General features: G+C 36.1%; 1 protein-coding gene and 1 long non-coding RNA gene across 8 annotated transcripts in view; one reads left to right on the top strand and one right to left on the bottom strand.

Moving 5' to 3' along the window:
* nbeab (neurobeachin b) overlaps positions 1 to 17,626 on the bottom strand; it is a 408,948-nt gene that overhangs the window by 185,122 nt on the left and 206,200 nt on the right. For all 7 annotated transcript variants that reach the window (XM_067450409.1, XM_067450410.1, XM_067450412.1 and 4 more), the window contains 3 exons: positions 13,229 to 13,380; positions 10,264 to 10,381; positions 4,148 to 4,275 (listed from right to left, as the gene is read on the bottom strand). In XM_067450409.1, coding sequence (XP_067306510.1) covers positions 4,148 to 4,275; positions 10,264 to 10,381; positions 13,229 to 13,380 — 398 coding nt within the window. The remainder of the gene's footprint in view (positions 1 to 4,147; positions 4,276 to 10,263; positions 10,382 to 13,228; positions 13,381 to 17,626) is intronic.
* On the top strand, positions 10,278 to 13,373 carry LOC137084279 (uncharacterized). Its single transcript, XR_010906724.1, has 3 exons — positions 10,278 to 10,409; positions 10,562 to 10,975; positions 13,253 to 13,373. It is a non-coding gene; the product is annotated as an uncharacterized lncRNA (long non-coding RNA).

The raw sequence follows: 17,626 nt of genomic DNA, 5'->3' as shown, positions 1-17,626 counted from the left end.
TTGTCTCATTTTTCTTTTTAATTTTATCAAACATCATATGGGGTCAAAAAGACCCAGATAGCTTACATAAATAGCATATTAAACCAATTAAGCAAAATTATATAAAATTAAAAATAAAACCATCATTTAGACAAAGGTCAGAAAAAACTGCCATAACACTTGACGTTCTCTATTCCCTTCACTTTTGCAATGATGGCTACGCCCCTGTCTGGACATGTCAATAAACATCAATAATCCAATGCACTTGAATATTATTGAAAAAATATATAAAAAGCCTTTATTTCATCATGGCTTTAGAAACAGGTGAAAAGTACTGGGCACTTATACGTGTTAAAGAGCCTTCCTCAGGGTGTGAGCCACAAACACAGTTTTCTTTAAGTGAATTACTCATATAACAATCACCTGGTCACATTGTACAGGACAGGCAGGAGAGAGAAAATTCAAATAATACAAAGAGAACATATCTCACCCATTGTATTGGCCTAATTTCAGTTACATTTACATGTTAGGCTTGTATTTGGACACCTTTTGAGTTGAAATGCATATTGCAATTTTTTGTTGCAAATAAAACTTACATAGTCCATAACTACTGTAGTTTTAATTTATTTTAATATACAAAGTTAAACCATCAAGCATTTGTATGACTTTTCTAGTGACTTGCTTGACCCAAGCTCTGACTTGACTTGACTTGCTAGAAGGGGTACTTAAAGTGGTACTTCAGCGGTGGGAAGATGAATCAGTATTTAAACTGGGTCATCAATGTAGTAGAAATGTGAAATTATTTTTTTTAATTTGGTGCTTTCTAGACTGAGAAAAGACAGAAAATGTATTTTTGTCTCATGGATCCCAGAATGCTTCGCTGCCCTGTGAGGCCACTCCCAAAGTCAACTCTACTAGATTACTGTGACTCAGTTGGAGAAGACATTACAATTAAAAACTGAACGTGTCTGTTCAATATAATGAGTGAGTCACCGCGCGAGTATCACAGCACTGAGCACTAACTGCAGGAGTCAGATTTAACTTTTTAAATGAACTGATGAGCTCTCGTGATGAGAGCTGAGGTAATCACGACCACACTCGCGGCATACATTCACAACGCGAGTTCAGTCTGGCGCGTTTCAGTTCATGCCTTTGCAAGCTTAACTTTCATAGAAATTAATTTGAGAAGTTAAAAGACTTACATTGTTCACCATAGCTCCATTTAAATGAATGCATGTAGCTGCCAGCTGAGCTCTGAGTGTAATCTCCATCCCCCATGCGCGGGTTCAAAACATGCGGAAATGGCTCCCTCTGCTGGCTGTAGTCTTTAGCCTTTGGCCAAACATTCCTCCTATGATGCAAATATCGTCAATTTGCATCATAGGAGGAATTTTTCCAAAAATAAAATGCATGCGGGGGGGGGGGGGGGAATATGCTAATCACTTAAGTAACTCTTTAACATAAAACAGTGACTTGACTTGATTCACACAAACATTTACATTTACATTTAATCATTTAGCAGACGCTTTTATCCAAAGCGACTTACAAAAAAGGGTAGAGCAATAGAAGCAACGAAACAAACAAAGCCAACAACCTGTAAGAGCTGTAAGAAATCTCAATTAATGAGCACAGTACACAACTGTTTTTTTTTTTTTTTTTTTTTTTTTTTTTATAGCCAGCTACAACAAATACTCACGTACGGAAAATACAGAACACTGGATTTGGATAGCTATGACAACAACCCATTAGGACTAAGGCTGATGCCCCAACTGTTGTCGTTAATGCGGATTCAGTGGCCCAATGGGTTGGTTTTGTATGGCATTCTAGCTAAACGCGCAGCAATAGCCATCGACAGCATAAACTCACGTACGCAAAATACAGAACACTGGATTTTGGTAGCTATGATAACTATGTAACATACCCGCCTGAAGGCACAAATCCGGATGAGAGACGTAGATATGATCAGTAAGTGCTATTCTGTATTGGTCAAGTGCAATAGGAAAAGTGCAATTGGAAAAGATGTGTCTTAAGATGTTTTTTAAAAATGGCTACAGACTCGGCAGCACGAATTGAGATCGGCAGGTCATTCCACCAGGTGGGAACGGTCCAGGAAAATGTCCGTGAGAGCGATTTCATGCCTCTTTGGGAAGGAACCACGAGGCGCCGCTCATTCGCAGAACGCAAGCTTCTGGAGGGTGTGTAAGTCTGAACAATTGAGTTTAGGTATAATGGTGCAGAACCAGTGGTTGTTTTGTAGGCGAGAACTAGAGCCTTGAATTTGATGCGAGCAGCCATTGGCAACCAGTGCAGTTTGATGAAGAGAGGCGTAACATGCGTTCTCTTCGGCTCATTAAAGACCACTCTCGCCGCTGCATTCTGGATCAGCTGCAAGGGTTTGATAGTGCATGCTGGAAGCCCAGCCAGAAGAGCATTACAATAATCCAGTCTGGAGATAACAAGAGCTTGAACCAGGAGTTGTGCAGCCTGTTCTGATAGAACAGGAAAATGTGACTTACTTCCACCTCTGGATCCCATTGAGTTTTACTGTATCCCATCATGTGGTATAAAAATGTTTTCCCTCTGGCAATTATAGCATATTTAAATACATGCTAATTATATTTTTTAAATAGCATAAGTTAAGGAAATATCGTTTTAATTTTAAATATATATTTAATATAAACTTTCAGATACCAAAATATATACCAAAATGTATTTTAATTAGCAAGAAAATATACATTTCTAAAATACATTTTAGGTCAATTGCGTGCACACACACACACACACACACACACACACACACACACACACACACACACACACACACACACGCACACGCACACTTCAAATTACTTTTTTTTCACAGTCAAATAGGTTTGGAACAACATGAGTATGAGTATATTATGACAGAATTTTCATTTCGGGGTGAAGTGTTCCTTTAAATTTGTTTAGACTCTGGCAACCATCCACAACACCCTTCCAACCGCATAGCAACGGGCTAAAAACCACCAGTGAACTTTTGCAACCTCACAGCGATGCACCAGTAATCATTTAGAATTTGTTTAGGAAAATTGACTTAAACCAAGGGGTCAAGGTTTGGCAGGTTAGAAAGGTCTGGTTTGCCCCTGCTGGTAGAGTCTAAAAGTACACCATATGAGAAAAAAAAAGACAATTGACAAGAATTCACTAGTAAGTTTATGAAATTGACACCTTATCCCTGCTTTCAGCAGGCAACCATAACTGTGAAGCTTCCTAATGTAAACAGGATTAAATACGACTGCACAGTAAAAGACAGAAAACTGGCTGCTATAATTCATAAAAATAATCAGCATTTGAGACCAGGGCAGAATGCGTGTCTGAGTATTTATTTCATGAAATGGCTGCCTGAGCTATAGACACATATTTCCAGCATGCTGTAATGTGGAGCAACATTAGTCTGAACAAACTGGCTTTGACTGGTGAGAAGGATGTACACTATGATTTGGCACTGAGGCTGAAAGGTAAAAAAGCCTCAAAACAGAGCCTGGAGTGTGGGTTCCCGTTCAGAGAGAGGTTGAGAGAGAATGTGTGTGTGGCACTCAGCTAGAGAAGGGAAGTAGTTCTACGCAGGAAAGTATTTCTATGCACTTCAGAGCTCAGGAACAAAGGCCGAGCATGCACAACCAAATAAAACAATATACAAACAATATTGTTAAAAACTTTAGGGTATCCTATGCTCACCAAGGCTGCATTTAATTGATCAATTACAGTTAAACAGTAATACTTTATTACTACAGAAATATTAGTACAATTTAAAATAACTGATCTATTTGAATATATTTTATTATGCAATTTATTTCTGTGATGGCAAAGCTCCAGGAAACTTTGATTAATAGAAAGTTATATATATATATATATATATATATATATATATATATATATATATATATATATATATATATATATATATATATATAGTTATACATATAGCTTGTAACATTATGCACAGTTTATGCTCTCCGCATTATAAAACAAACAGGTGCTATTCAGCGCATGATTTCAACCTACACCCTCCTATATTATCACATACACATAGGGAGAAGCAAAAGAAGAACAGACAGAGAGAGAGAGAGAGAGAGAGAGAGAGAGAGAGAGAGAGAGAGAGAGAGAGGAGCACAGTCAGCACCATTACCTTCAATGAGCAACTCTTGGCCATGACTGCCCAGCAGAGTACGAGACAGAAAAGGTGCAAAGTCCACAAAGATCTCCCTCAGCAATGGGGCCACCTTCTCCAGAGCTCGCTCCAGTTTAGTGGTGATACTGTGTGGAAACACAAAATTAAGCATTAAGCTGAAAAAAGAACAGATTTTTGATAACTTGCAGAGTCAACATCTTGGCAACAAAGAAATGTAGCAAGACTAAAAGCCTAAAAACGAAATGCACCCTACAGGAATCCAACCCCACTAGAATACAAGCATGTTAGTGGTCCCACAAGGCACACTGGAAGCTGTTCTTGCCTGTGGCATTGGTCCAGACAGTAAGCTAAACTGGGCTGGAGGAACCTTACACAAAACTCCTAAACAGAAGAGTGCTGGTGCAAAGACCAAAACACAAACGGATGGGAAAAAAGTGAGTGTGATATACACAGTATAAATATATCTCTCAGTGTTTGTGTGTGTGTGTGTTTGTGTGTGTGTGTGTGTGTGTGTGTGTGTGCTCCCCCAGCAACAACAGTGCTTATTTGAATATCAACATTTGATTGGTCAAATAAAAACCATGTGGGTGTGAATACTACTCAAGTGCTTAAATATATGGGAAAGCACATTAAGTGCCTGTACTTGTAAGTCTAATAAAATTCTATAACATTTAAATACAAACAGTATTTCAATCTGTCATTGCATTTGTTCATGTGATGATTTTTGTTTTGTTACAAAATTATCTTAACGTGTTAAATAAAATATGACAGTGTAGTAAAGTGGGACATCATTTTAAATAAAATATAATACATTGCTTAAAGGTACTCTAATATATTATTTTTTTTAGTAAAACACCCAAAAACCACTAGGTCAGCGTTATGTATTTTGTTCAGTTGAGTTCTTACAATATCCCAAATGTTTCCAACTATTTGTAAATCTAAAAACTATAGATTGCTATGATTGTCTTTTAAATGTATCTAATATGATAAACAGAGCTGCGTTACCTCATACTCATGACTGGAAAAGCGGAAATGGCGCCGGCAACTGTGGCATAATAAAAGTCCTTATGCTCACGAGGCATGTGTTGTAATCATCTTATTAACAATCACTCCAGCAGCCTTGTTCAGTTCCACAACACTCAGTCCTGCTCTACTTCATACTACAGTAACGTTAATAATCACATCCATGAATGTGATTCCTATCCCGATTCCTTTCCCTCAGCTGTGAGGGCACATGTCCCAAGATTCTGAGCTCAAAATTGCCGTCATCAAACTACGCTTTTGTTTTAAATAGGTGACCTCTAGCGGAGAGAAAAGTTACATAGTGCACCTTTAATGTGAAAAATAAAAATGCATGTTTGTTTTAAAAGGAAAAAAGGGAAAACATTTCAGCAAGTTATAATCAGTGGAATGAAGAAAGAATGAAAGGGAAATCAATGAGTAGGGTAAGAGTGGGGGACAGGCCAGTTATCTCATTTTTTGGCCAAGGCATGGCGTGTTCCAACATCCACCCTTGAAAATGTAATGAAAGGTGTTATGAATGGATGTAGTTATGCATTTGCAGAGATGTGCAAACATTTTTTTGCTTTTGAATATGCAAAAGCTAATGGAATTAAATGGCTTTCTGAAACCAAAAACAAAGCAGATTATTACTGGCTCCAATACATTTTAAAAATGAAACCCAGACCTGTGCATGAAACATCATCATCATCATCATCATCATCATCATCATCATCATCATCATCATCATCATCACAATCTGTGTGTTTTTTATAATGTTTTTTTTTAATATATTATATATAATTACTAAAAAAAAAAAAAATTAAAAATGTTTTACAATATCCTGTTGTAAGCACTTGTATTAGATGAAAAGGTGTGTCACACTTTACCAATTGTAACCCTGGACCACAAAACTAGTCATAAGGATCAATATTTTGAAATTGAGATTTATACATACTGACAAAATAAGCTTTACATTGATGTATGATTTGTTATGATATAGGACAATATTTGGCTGAGATAACTATTTGAAAATCTGGAATCTTAGAGTGCAAAAAACAAACAAAAAAAACAAAGCAATGTATTGGTGGCTATTGCCACAAATATACCCATGCGACTTATGACTGGTTTTGTGGTCCATGGGTCACAATTGAACTTTCCAAATTTATCTGAAAATGGCTGTAGAATAAAAATGGGATCTTATTCTTTTTAAATCTCTTAATATATATTTAAACATCCATATTCCTTCAAAAACCATAGTTGGAGATCCAAGAGACCTTGAGCCATTGTTCAAACATTTATAGTGTAGGTAGAATATAATCTATTTAATGCATTTAATACACAGTTTACCAAAAAAGTGTCCCAATTTTGATGACTTCACCCCTAGAAGACAATAATTTGAGGCTTGAGTAGCACAATATTACCTTAACAGTAAGATGCTGTGCAAAACTACTGGGGATTTTGCTGTATTAGCAAGCACATTTCCATGAGTTCACTTGTCTTGGTTGCAAATCTGATGATAATTAGATCGTAAGCTTTGAAAAAATACATTGTTTGCTTTTTGGTGTCTTTATTGCAAAAGATTCAACACTAAAGCTATTGTGTGTCATGAAAGTAAGAGCGGAAAATAAGTAAGGGGGAAAAAACTAATGAGACACAGGCTGCGACAGCGAAACCCATCTCTTGTCTCTCGAAGTGCGGGTTAGGCATCACAGCCTCTGCATCCAGACAGTTTCATCATTGACTTCACACTCCCAGTAAGTGCTGTCGGTTACCGCTGCCATGGCAACTGATTTGCGATTCCTGGCGCGGCGGAGGAGCCACAAAGAATGCGTATCTGTGTGTGTGTGTGTGTGTGTGAAGTGTAGAGGCCCCCGGAGAGCGCGAGAGTGCGCGCACACACACGCTTTCTCCTGTGTAGTCAGACGGTGGTGTGTCTGTGAGATGTCTGTCACAAAGCATTAGACGAGGTGAAGGGATGGAACCAAGGTCAGCACGGTTTCCACACACTCCCCAAAACACCTATGCGCACTGATTTCTCTGCATTAGTGCTCGCGTAGCCCCAACTGACAGCGCAAACACACGCGGTGGGCAGAGAGAGAGAGAGAGAGAGAGAGGACAAGCGATATATTTGAGGTGTGGGGTGTCTTGTTTGTCGCAACCAAAATAATAAAAACAAGCAAAAATGATCGTCGCCCGATGCCCTGAACAAAGGAAAAGGCACAATGTCTGTAAACATGAAAAAACAAGGCTGAGTGCTGACCCCCTCTTGTGGCGGTGAAGATAAAATTTCAGGAGCAGCATGGCTGGGTGAACAAACACAGCATATGAAGATGAGGTTCTGAGAGAGGAAACATTTCCCACTCATAAACACACTCAAATAAAGCAATACACTTTCTGAGGGTGTGTTTAACAGTGATTTTACCTAATTAAAGGAGTATTGTGAAATCATTTAACCTTGGAAATAATCAGGCTATAACAATTTATAGTGTTTGTTTTTTTGTTTGTTTTTTAAATGGTGTCTACAGAAATATGACACTAGCATTCAATAAATAATTAAACACATTATTAATAATGTAGCAATTAATCTGCTAGGAAATATGGACCTTATTCAATGTTGATGTGAATGCAAATGAAAATGTGAGGGATTAAAAAAAATGACATACAGCGCACTTAAGCACTAAGTAGGGATGCCCCGCTAAATAGTTTCATGTTATATTGCTGATAATAAAAAAAAATCTACCTCTAAAAATATATATAATTTAAGTAAGGGATAATCCATGGTTAGCTGTGCATTTAATGATGCAAAGAGGCAAAGAAAACAGCTCCATGCACAGCTAGCCATGGATTCTCCCGGTTATAGCATGGGCATTTGACAGCACTGACAACTTAAAACTATTCTTGATGTTTGCAGCACAATATTTGACTGGAAGGATAAAAACAGTTATGGTTTCTCAGATCTAGCATTCTACATGCATTAAATCAGACACAGAGATAAAGTAGTGTGTAAGTGTAAGGTTATATTTATTTAAATGGATGAATTATAGTATTCATTTGAATTAATTATTCAATAAAGAGAGAGAGAGAGAGAGAGAGAGAGAGAGAGAGAGAGAGAGAGAGAGAGAGAGAGAGAGATGTGTGTGTGAATTACCTGCGTCTGTTCAATGCCTCTTTAACAACAAACAACAAAGCTGTGAGTTTAATTACTTCAAAATCAGCGATGTTTGTTTCTTAGAAATATAACGTAGCAATAACGTAGCAATAAAAGTTTCAGGGCAGCGTTTCTGTGCTCCTGAATGTTTACGTGTGTGCACAGTGTGATCTCCGAGTGACGTATACATGTGTGCTTCAATGAAAACAGCGTATTAATATAGAACGATGATTGAACTAATATGGAAATACCTGTGCTTTTAAACTGTTTTTTTTGCACACCTTTTAGCCAATCAGAATCAAGTATTCAGACAGACCATGGTATAATATAACTATTTTGTCTGTACTCTGTATAAACATAAAACACTAAAAACTAAGATATGTTTGTAGCTACAAGTTCATTTAATTGGTTACATTTTATACAGCTTTTAATATACTTTTAATGTATATTTTTAATATACTTTTTTAGGCATCACAACATTATAATATATACAGTATGAAAACTGGATATTAGATACAAATTAGTGTTTTAGAGATTAGCTTTAGGTGAGCATTCGATGACAACAAAGGTAATATAAATATAAAAATAAGAGAAATTATAAAGCACAATTAAATATCCAATACTGGTCAATGATATGATATGGTAATGATATTGTGTGTTCTATGCTTAAGACAAAACTGTACATATTCACAGACTTGTTTTCATTCATATAAAACTACACATGTTGTGACCTCACAATCGCTTCATCCAAAAGACCTTAGTCAGGCTGTGAGAGATAGACTTCAAGTCCTCATGAAATCAAAATGGACCCCATTTACTTTGTTAGCACATATTACAGGTCTTAGGGTGAACAATTCATCCGTGCAAGTTAATACAAAGAAAAAAATAGTGGTAATCTTTAATCAAAATATGAAAAGTAACTTCCGGTATGGAAACGGCGTTCCTTCTCAGAGGATGACAGTTTGACAGCTTAGGTTTGAAAATGTGTACACTGTAAAAAAAATATATATTGTTGGTTTAACTTAAAAAAGTAAGTAACCTGGTTGCTTTAAAATTTTGAGTTTATTGAAATTAAAACTTTGAGTTGATACAATGAAGGAAATTGGTTTGATAAATAGAAACTCAAAATATTATTGTATCTGAACCACATAAAAATGTGATAAATCATGAAAATAGCACAATTTGGCATGTGTCACTGTGTCATCACAAATAAAACACACTATTACCCAATATGATTACAACATATTTAAAAAATATTTGAATAAAGGTTGCCGACTCTCAAAAATGTTCAATGTATTAACTCAAATTTTTAATTTCAATGAACTCAAAATTTTATGTAGAGAAGGAGAGAAGTAGCGCTGATAAAGATATCAAGATATAACTATAAAGATACTGATATAGAATAGTTCTAAAAATCATAATAAAGATAGCAGCATACACAACACAGCTATAACAATAATGATATAGAGAAACAATGTTGTTGGAATCCTTGTCATAGCGATTTTATCCAGCTGATGAAAGATAAAAACACTGAAATCCATTCTGCTGTAACGAGTTTGAACGTTTAAAGTGACAGACAAACACGCTTAGAATAAACAGAATGATATCATCCTCTTGTGTGGACGCTAATAGTTATCATTATAGTTATAATTTATTGTATGAACGGGCCTTTAAACTCTTTACAATGGCAAACTTTCAAAACTGTTTTATGGAGTTTTTGTCTACAGAAAGATTTGTTTTGCTTCTTTATGTAAAGACGTTTCCTCAGATGACCAATATGTTGTCTTTCACAGTCTTCATTCCTGTCAGAAAAAAATGTATGTGGCACTACTCTGATTAAGGTCTATCACCCAACTATCCCATTTTATTATAAACATCTCTATCTTACATCTGCATGTGTCTTACACCTCAACACAGATCCTGGGACTCATGGGTGAGTATAATCAAATTATATTTGATTCACCTCATGTTCTCCATGGTGTCCTCAGGCATTGGGGCCACAGTCTGAACCGCAGGCAGATTCTTGCTGGTGGCTCCATTCACAAAGCTGGAAGAAGAGGGAGTGGAAGAATCTGTGGCTCCTGTGAGAGAACAAGAGAGAAACCAGAGGTTAGGAAAAGGCTGATTTTATTTATTTATTTATTTATTTATTTTTTAAATAAAGAAAAAAAGACAGTTCATTTTTTCACTTTACATCTAAACCACTGCCAACCAAAACAGATGCTCTAAAATTTGAAATGCTCTTTCTGGTTTTTCATCAGGTAACAACATAACTGCAGGGGCACAAGCTCTGAGAAACAAATCATCACTATTACTCTCGCCTCCCCCTGAGAAAGCGAAGGCCCATCTTACATTCCTCTTATTTCTCTCTCTGTCAAAGCCACTGTGTCCACAGCGCCCTGTGCAGCAGGGAGCTTCTGATAGATACATCACAGCAATGGACTGTCATCCTGTGAAACCACAAGCTGTCACGGGACATCTGAAGATGGGAAATCTATTACGCAGCCATCAATCGCCGTGTCAGAGATGAGTGTCCACCCATAAGCAAATACACCAAGATGAAGGGAAACGTCAAGAGGGACATTCTGATGGATTTCACTGGAAGCGCAGCTTGGCCTGATTCAACCTCAATCCAAATCAACGTCCCTTGTGCATTCTAAGCAGATCGCAATGAGGTATATAATGGACAATAGGGATTTAATGTCTCTTTTAAGGAAAATGTGATATATTTTTCGGTTCCCAAAAATATACTGTAGACTACAGTTCATAAGTGTGGGGTCAGTATGTTTATATTTATTTGATTTTTTTAATTAAAATAATATTTTCTTTCATCAAGGATTCATTAAACTGATCAAAAGTGATGTTTGAAATGTTGCAAAAGATTCCCCTTTCCTATTTTTACAATTTAAACTTTTGTATTCATCAATGAATCCTGAAAAAAGTACCACGTTCCCCACAAAAATATTAAGCATTAATAGTAAAAATAATATGTTTCACGAGGAGCAAATCATCATATTAGAAATATTTCTGGAGGATCGTGTGACACCGAAGACTGGATTAATGATTCTGAATATTTAACTTTGCATAACATAAATAAATTACATTTTAAATATAATAAAATAGAAAACAATTATTTTAAATTGTAATAATATTTCACAATAAAAATGCAACAATAAATTATAATGTATGTTTATTTACGTAACAGTATATGATACATTTTCTACCTACCTACCTACATTTCTATCAATCAATCATGCTGTCAATCGATTAAATCAAAATAAAATAACGAATTAATTGCACATTTTTTCTGTGATTAAAAGAGTTTTTAATATTTTGATATTTTTATAATTTCGTTACTCCCCAAATTAATGTAGAAACTTAAATACAGTATAACTTAAATATTTGTTGTAATATTTGTTTTGTTTTGTTTTCATAAATTATCAATTGAATATAGATTAATCATTAAAGCTTAAATTATTAAAGCTTAAATTTTCTGTTACCTTTTTCTTTGATTAACATTAATAACAGACATAACAGCAAATGGTTTATTAGGCTGCTGTCACTTTAAGCTCTGCCGCTGCCGCACACGGAACCGATCAGACGTTTCACTTTTTACAACTTACAGATTATTTAAGACATTATTTAACTCTGCTCTTTTGATAATACTCAACAAAACAGGAATTTTGGCATAATTCTGTGTGTTATTTTTTGTTCAAGTACGAAAGAGAACTCAATTCTGGCGCACTGTTTGTGCACACAATACTGGTGCTTACTGGTGTTGTGTGTGTGTGTCACATAGACAGGACTTTCACAGACAGCGTGTTCTCATTTTGTCTTGTCGCGCTTGAATGGTTTAAAAGCATTTGTATGAATAAGAGCGTGATTATATAATGTTACTAGCTAAAGGATGACGGGAAAAACGGATGCTGCATTAATTTCTTTAAATATTTTTTTATGAGTTAATCTGAAAATGTGTTAAAGCCACTAATTTTGCAGCACTACACTGTAAAATGTCTCCAAATGAAAATTTTCTAATGACCGATCACTTCTACATTTTTCAGTTGACCGAATTGAAATTCTGTGATTTGATGCAATTTAATTCACAGAAATTCAATTCAGTCACTTGAAAATGTTCAATTGGAGACCGAATTTTTTTACAGTATATATATATATATATATATATATATATATATATATATATATATATATATATATATATATATATATATATAAAATCTGTTTCTGATCTAAACATCTCAAATCCAAACTTGGTCTACACTTCCTAATCAATATTTACAGAGAATTTCTATATTTTCAATGATTCAGGATCAAATATTATTTTCCCAGGCCTGAAAGTCCTGCCTATAGCAATAATACAAACACATTTACACAGAATAGGTGTAGGCTATATAACAGCTCAAGCTTAAGAGCTAAATATAGTGTTCAAAGTGTGCAGCCTGAGGCGGACTCTTGAGATGTAAGTTCCTTGTAGTCTCCATGTGGCTGCCTTACAACCTTAACATTTCATACAGATCCTTCTTCAGTGAGTGCAGTCACTATGGATCCATGACACTCTTTATGGTGGTACCACAAGTGTGAGAAAGAAATAGCAAGGGGGGCCCTCTAGTGGACAAATGGCTTGATGCAACCAAATCTAATTTCCTGACCCCGAACAGGTTTTAATTCTTTTAGGAATGACATCTTTAATTATTCTAGGAATAGCAGCGGACAGTATGCATTTCAGTGGAAATTCACTTAAGCGCTAGCACGTTCAAATTAACGTCTCATTAACGACACAGAGAGTGGTTGTGACCATTATATCTACTTTTAAGGAGAAGGTCTGTGCTTATAAAGTTACCAGTTAACAACATTACAGAAGAGGACAATTTAGGATGCATTGAGATGGGGTAGGTCAAAGCAATGCTTACCTGTAGTGTTGATCATGCTTTTAGGTGCAGCCGATGTAGCAGCGAAGATGTTCGGGGTGCTACCAGAGGTCAGGGCACTGCTGGAGCCAGAACTGCCCACTGTGTTCACCGTCAGGCCCGACAAAGGCTTCTTGGCCTGTACCACCACACTCCTGCAGGAGGGAGGAAAAGAAAGTGTACACAATCTCTTGATGCAGCTGGCAAACTGTCCCCGTAACCTGGTGAGAAGGTACTGGGATCGGCAGATGTGTAAACAGTGGGTTTTACCAAGCACTTCTCAAAAGGGGTGGAAAGTTTGAAATACACAGGCTTCCAGATTCTGCGTTGAAAAGAAGCATCTAACAAACAAAATAAAGTTCAGCCGCAACAGTAAATACACATGATTGCTTGTGAAATCAGCTGATTAAGCCAGCGGGAGATTGACGGCGGTTTTCCACCGTCCAGTCAGGCTGGATGAAAGTGGCCAGACTCAACGGTCGCAGTGGCGAGGGAAAGACAAGCAGGCAAAGTAAACATCCTGCTCTCCTGCCGACCCGCGCTTGCCTCCCGAGCTTACGCAATGAGAGCTCGGGGCAAACAAACAGTAAAATCAAAAGCAGTGACTGCTGGGTTTTGGGTATGTTTCTCTTTTCTGCTGTTTGTCCACTGCTATGCTTCGACATGATGTCAAACTCAGAGAGGAATTCATCGAGAGATATTTTCCAGGTGCGTCACCTAATTTTGCTGTTGCTATAGCGGGGCAGTCTTGATCTTTTCACCTTAGAAAACCTTTTGAGTTATTTGTACTATGCAATACATTTACATGTCCCCATTCTGTCTCACTATATTGGATTAAAAATTTGTATAAAATATTGTTTGATTATAAAAACATTACATTGAAAATGAATGACTTCGTTAAGAATATCACAAATAAACTAACACAGAAGTCAATTTTAAATGGTGAACAAAATGCAATTTTATTAGGAAACATTGATATTACTATTAAATAAAAACATAATATAAAAAGTGTTGTATAAGATATAAGATTATATTATATTTATTTACTTTTTATGCATTTATATAATATATTATTTACCTTTATATTCCAATATCACACATGAATTTACAAATTTAAATGAATTTATGTACTGCAATAACTAACTTATTAACTAACTAACTAACTAACTAAATAAATAAATAAACAAACAAACAAACAAACAATTATGGTTGTAATTTTTTTCTTCATCTTTTTGTTTGCAATATTCATTTAAACGAAAGCTAATTCCTCAATGACATCATTCAGGAAGTGACAATTCGGATCACAACAGCAAAGGATCTGATCAATTCTGTTACATTTAGTGCCATTAATTGGCTTGTATTACTTTAAAACATCATATTCTGTTTTTTAATCAATAAAAAAAGAATGATAGGATAACGAGGGATAAAGAGAAAATAAAACAAAAAACTTTTATAAAATTAGATGAAAATATCAAAAATCAAAATGTTTAGAAAACACACACACACACACACACACACACACACACACACACACACACACACACACACACACAGTGTGTATGCATAATACATAAGTTAATACTGCTAATAATGCTGCTTTTTTCTGTTTATGTCAGTCATGTCAGGCATTATTCAATCCGTTGTGTAAATAATCATGTTAAATTTAATGAAAGTGCCTAAGTAAGACCTCATCGTGTCTGAACGTTTAGAACACCCTTAAAAACGTTTAGAACACCCTTACAATAAATGTATAGAAAGTACTTCAAAAGGTACGGCATAACAGTAATGAGCCTCCTATTTGCAGCAAAACGACAATACCAGCAATCATCTAGTCATCCTTCTTTGACCCTCTCAACACTGGCCAGCTGCAATTTCTGAAAAGCTAATTTAAGAAATTGTCTCTAAATATAGTTTCTAAACAAATTAAATCGTTAAAAATGAACTAAATATACTAATCAACTTAATTATGCCTTCAAGAAATTATATTTGTTTTTTCCAGCTTATTTATAGATGAAGCAGAAAATCACATGGTTTCCAGAGGCAACAGTCTAACAAGCTGAAAATAGCGCTAGAGACGAGCAGGATCACGAGTTCACATTAAACTCTTGACCTCGCCGATAATCTCCTGTATGTTTCCAGAGACATTCTGGAGCTTCGCAGCTTCACGGAAACCCACCTTAACCTGATAGCAAAGAGCAGGAGAGGATTAGTTTGATATTATACACATGACAGAGTCAAGTGTTTTGGAGGATGGAATGATATTTTGTTTGCATGTATATTGGTCTGGTTTTCTTATCGCAACTTGACGTGGTTCGAGATGCTGGCTGATACTGAGTGTTTTCGGTGATGTAGCGCAGGGCTGGTTATAACGTCTCCTGATGCCGCACAATGTGACCTCAGAGCAGACACTGTGCAGAGCGAGGATGGAGCCATTAGAGCACTTGTCTGGGACACTGCGACTCGTCCCGATGGCACGCTCTCCTTAACGTGGTGGTGTGACACAGGCGGCTTCTCTGAGATTGCATGCGAGGAAGCAAAAACATTCTTTGACACATGCTTCCTCTTAAGCACTACAAACAGAGAATAACAGACCCTTAAAGTCATACATGTGTACCATTGTCTGACTTATGAGGAGTTATTCTAGCAGGTGCAAATACTCTAACATTCAAAAGTTTATATAATTTTTTGAACATTTTAAAATGTCAATATATATATATATATATATATATATATATATATATATATATATATATATATATATATATATATATATATATATAATTTATTTGAGATATATATATATATATATATATATATAGTAATGTTGTATAATATTATTAGTGTTAAAATGTTTTAGAAACATTTATTCTTATAAATAATGTGGCTTTTCCACAGTATCTGTGGATCATATTATTTGATGAATAGAAAGGTCAAAAGAACAGCATTAATTTGAAATCAAAATCTTTTGTAAAATTTTAAAGGTGTCATGAACTGGCTTTTTTATTTTTTTATACTGTTGTCTGAGGTCAACTAATGATGTTTGTGTGTTTTTTACATTCAAAACAACATCATAACTAATAAGTAATAGGCTATTTTCTACACTGGTTTTAAGGCTCTCTCCAAAACGCTGGGTTTTGATGGGCGTGCCGCACTGGAGACTTGGAAGTAAACGCCCACGACTAGGATTGGATAAGATTTGCATATTTAGATTCAGCTCCCCTGTCAGTTCAGTTTACACGAGAGAGGAGAGAGTGAGTGGGAGAAGCGGCAACCGTAATGATTCTCTCGATCACAGGGCTCGTAAACGTCTTCATCAAACAAACACAATGATTTATTTATTTTTCATCCACCCGCGATTGATCGGACTATTATTTTTATATTACACATAGCCCGCAAAATCGGACGATATAAGGGCGAACCGTGCGCTAGAGCCCTGCACGGGCCTCAGATCTAGGCCCTAGCCCGGCCCTGGCCCGAGACGCTGAGGCCCTAGCCCGGCCCGTGTCCGACAGCTTATCAAAATTCTCGGCCCGAGTCCGACTGGAGCCTGTGTGTTTATTTTATTTATTTTTTTACATTGTTGCAGCCATTAAAATAGTTCTGTTTTGTTTTTAATGTCAAAGTAGTTATATTTCGTTTTGTTTCTTTATTAAGTTAATTTAGAAAAATGTTTAGAGCATTTTTTTGTTTGTAAAATTAAGGTTTTATTTTTTTTAAGTGACGACCAAGCGGCCAGCCGCCGACAGTGAGTTAACCGCATATTTAATCGATTTAGTCTCTCAAATCAACTCTTCACTTGTCTTGCCTATAATAAAATCCATATAGATCTAAAACACTTCAAGCATCTCAATGTTAGTTAATTTCGCCTACTATTACCACCACAGTAAAGGGCATTTTTGACGAGCTGAGGCAAGCCGATTCTGCTCGCTGCTCTCGCAAACGGAGCCAAACAAATAATTAAAAAAAAGAACATGCAGGTTGTCTTATAGCCTACCTTACACCTACGCAAAATGAATATAAATCCGATCTTCAATTCCTGTGGTATATGCTCATTTAACGGAGTTTACAGCAACGAAAGCATAAGATTAGATTCATTTTATTCAGCAGCTCATTTCAAATTCAAAGACCACATAAGAGAGAGCGACCTAAGCGCACTGGTAAAATCATTTAGTCTCATTCATTTTTATTGAAGATGAGTGTTGCAGCACCATCATATCTATCTGACTACAACATAGCCCATAACACGCTCTCGCACGTTTATTTTTTAACCGTTTGCCAGGAGTAAAATTTATAAATGTGGTTTAAACAACCAGATACTGCCTGCGTCGGTCCGAGCCGCGCGGAAAACGTGTGCATGCTTCAAATAGAAGATACGCCTATTTTCACGCGTCACGCGAGCGT

The sequence above is a fragment of the Pseudorasbora parva genome, chromosome 8, assembly GCF_024679245.1.
Source record: "Pseudorasbora parva isolate DD20220531a chromosome 8, ASM2467924v1, whole genome shotgun sequence".
NCBI lineage: Eukaryota > Metazoa > Chordata > Actinopteri > Cypriniformes > Gobionidae > Pseudorasbora > Pseudorasbora parva.
The sequence above is the reverse complement of the archived record's forward strand: the minus strand, read 5'-3'. Positions and strand labels throughout refer to the sequence as shown.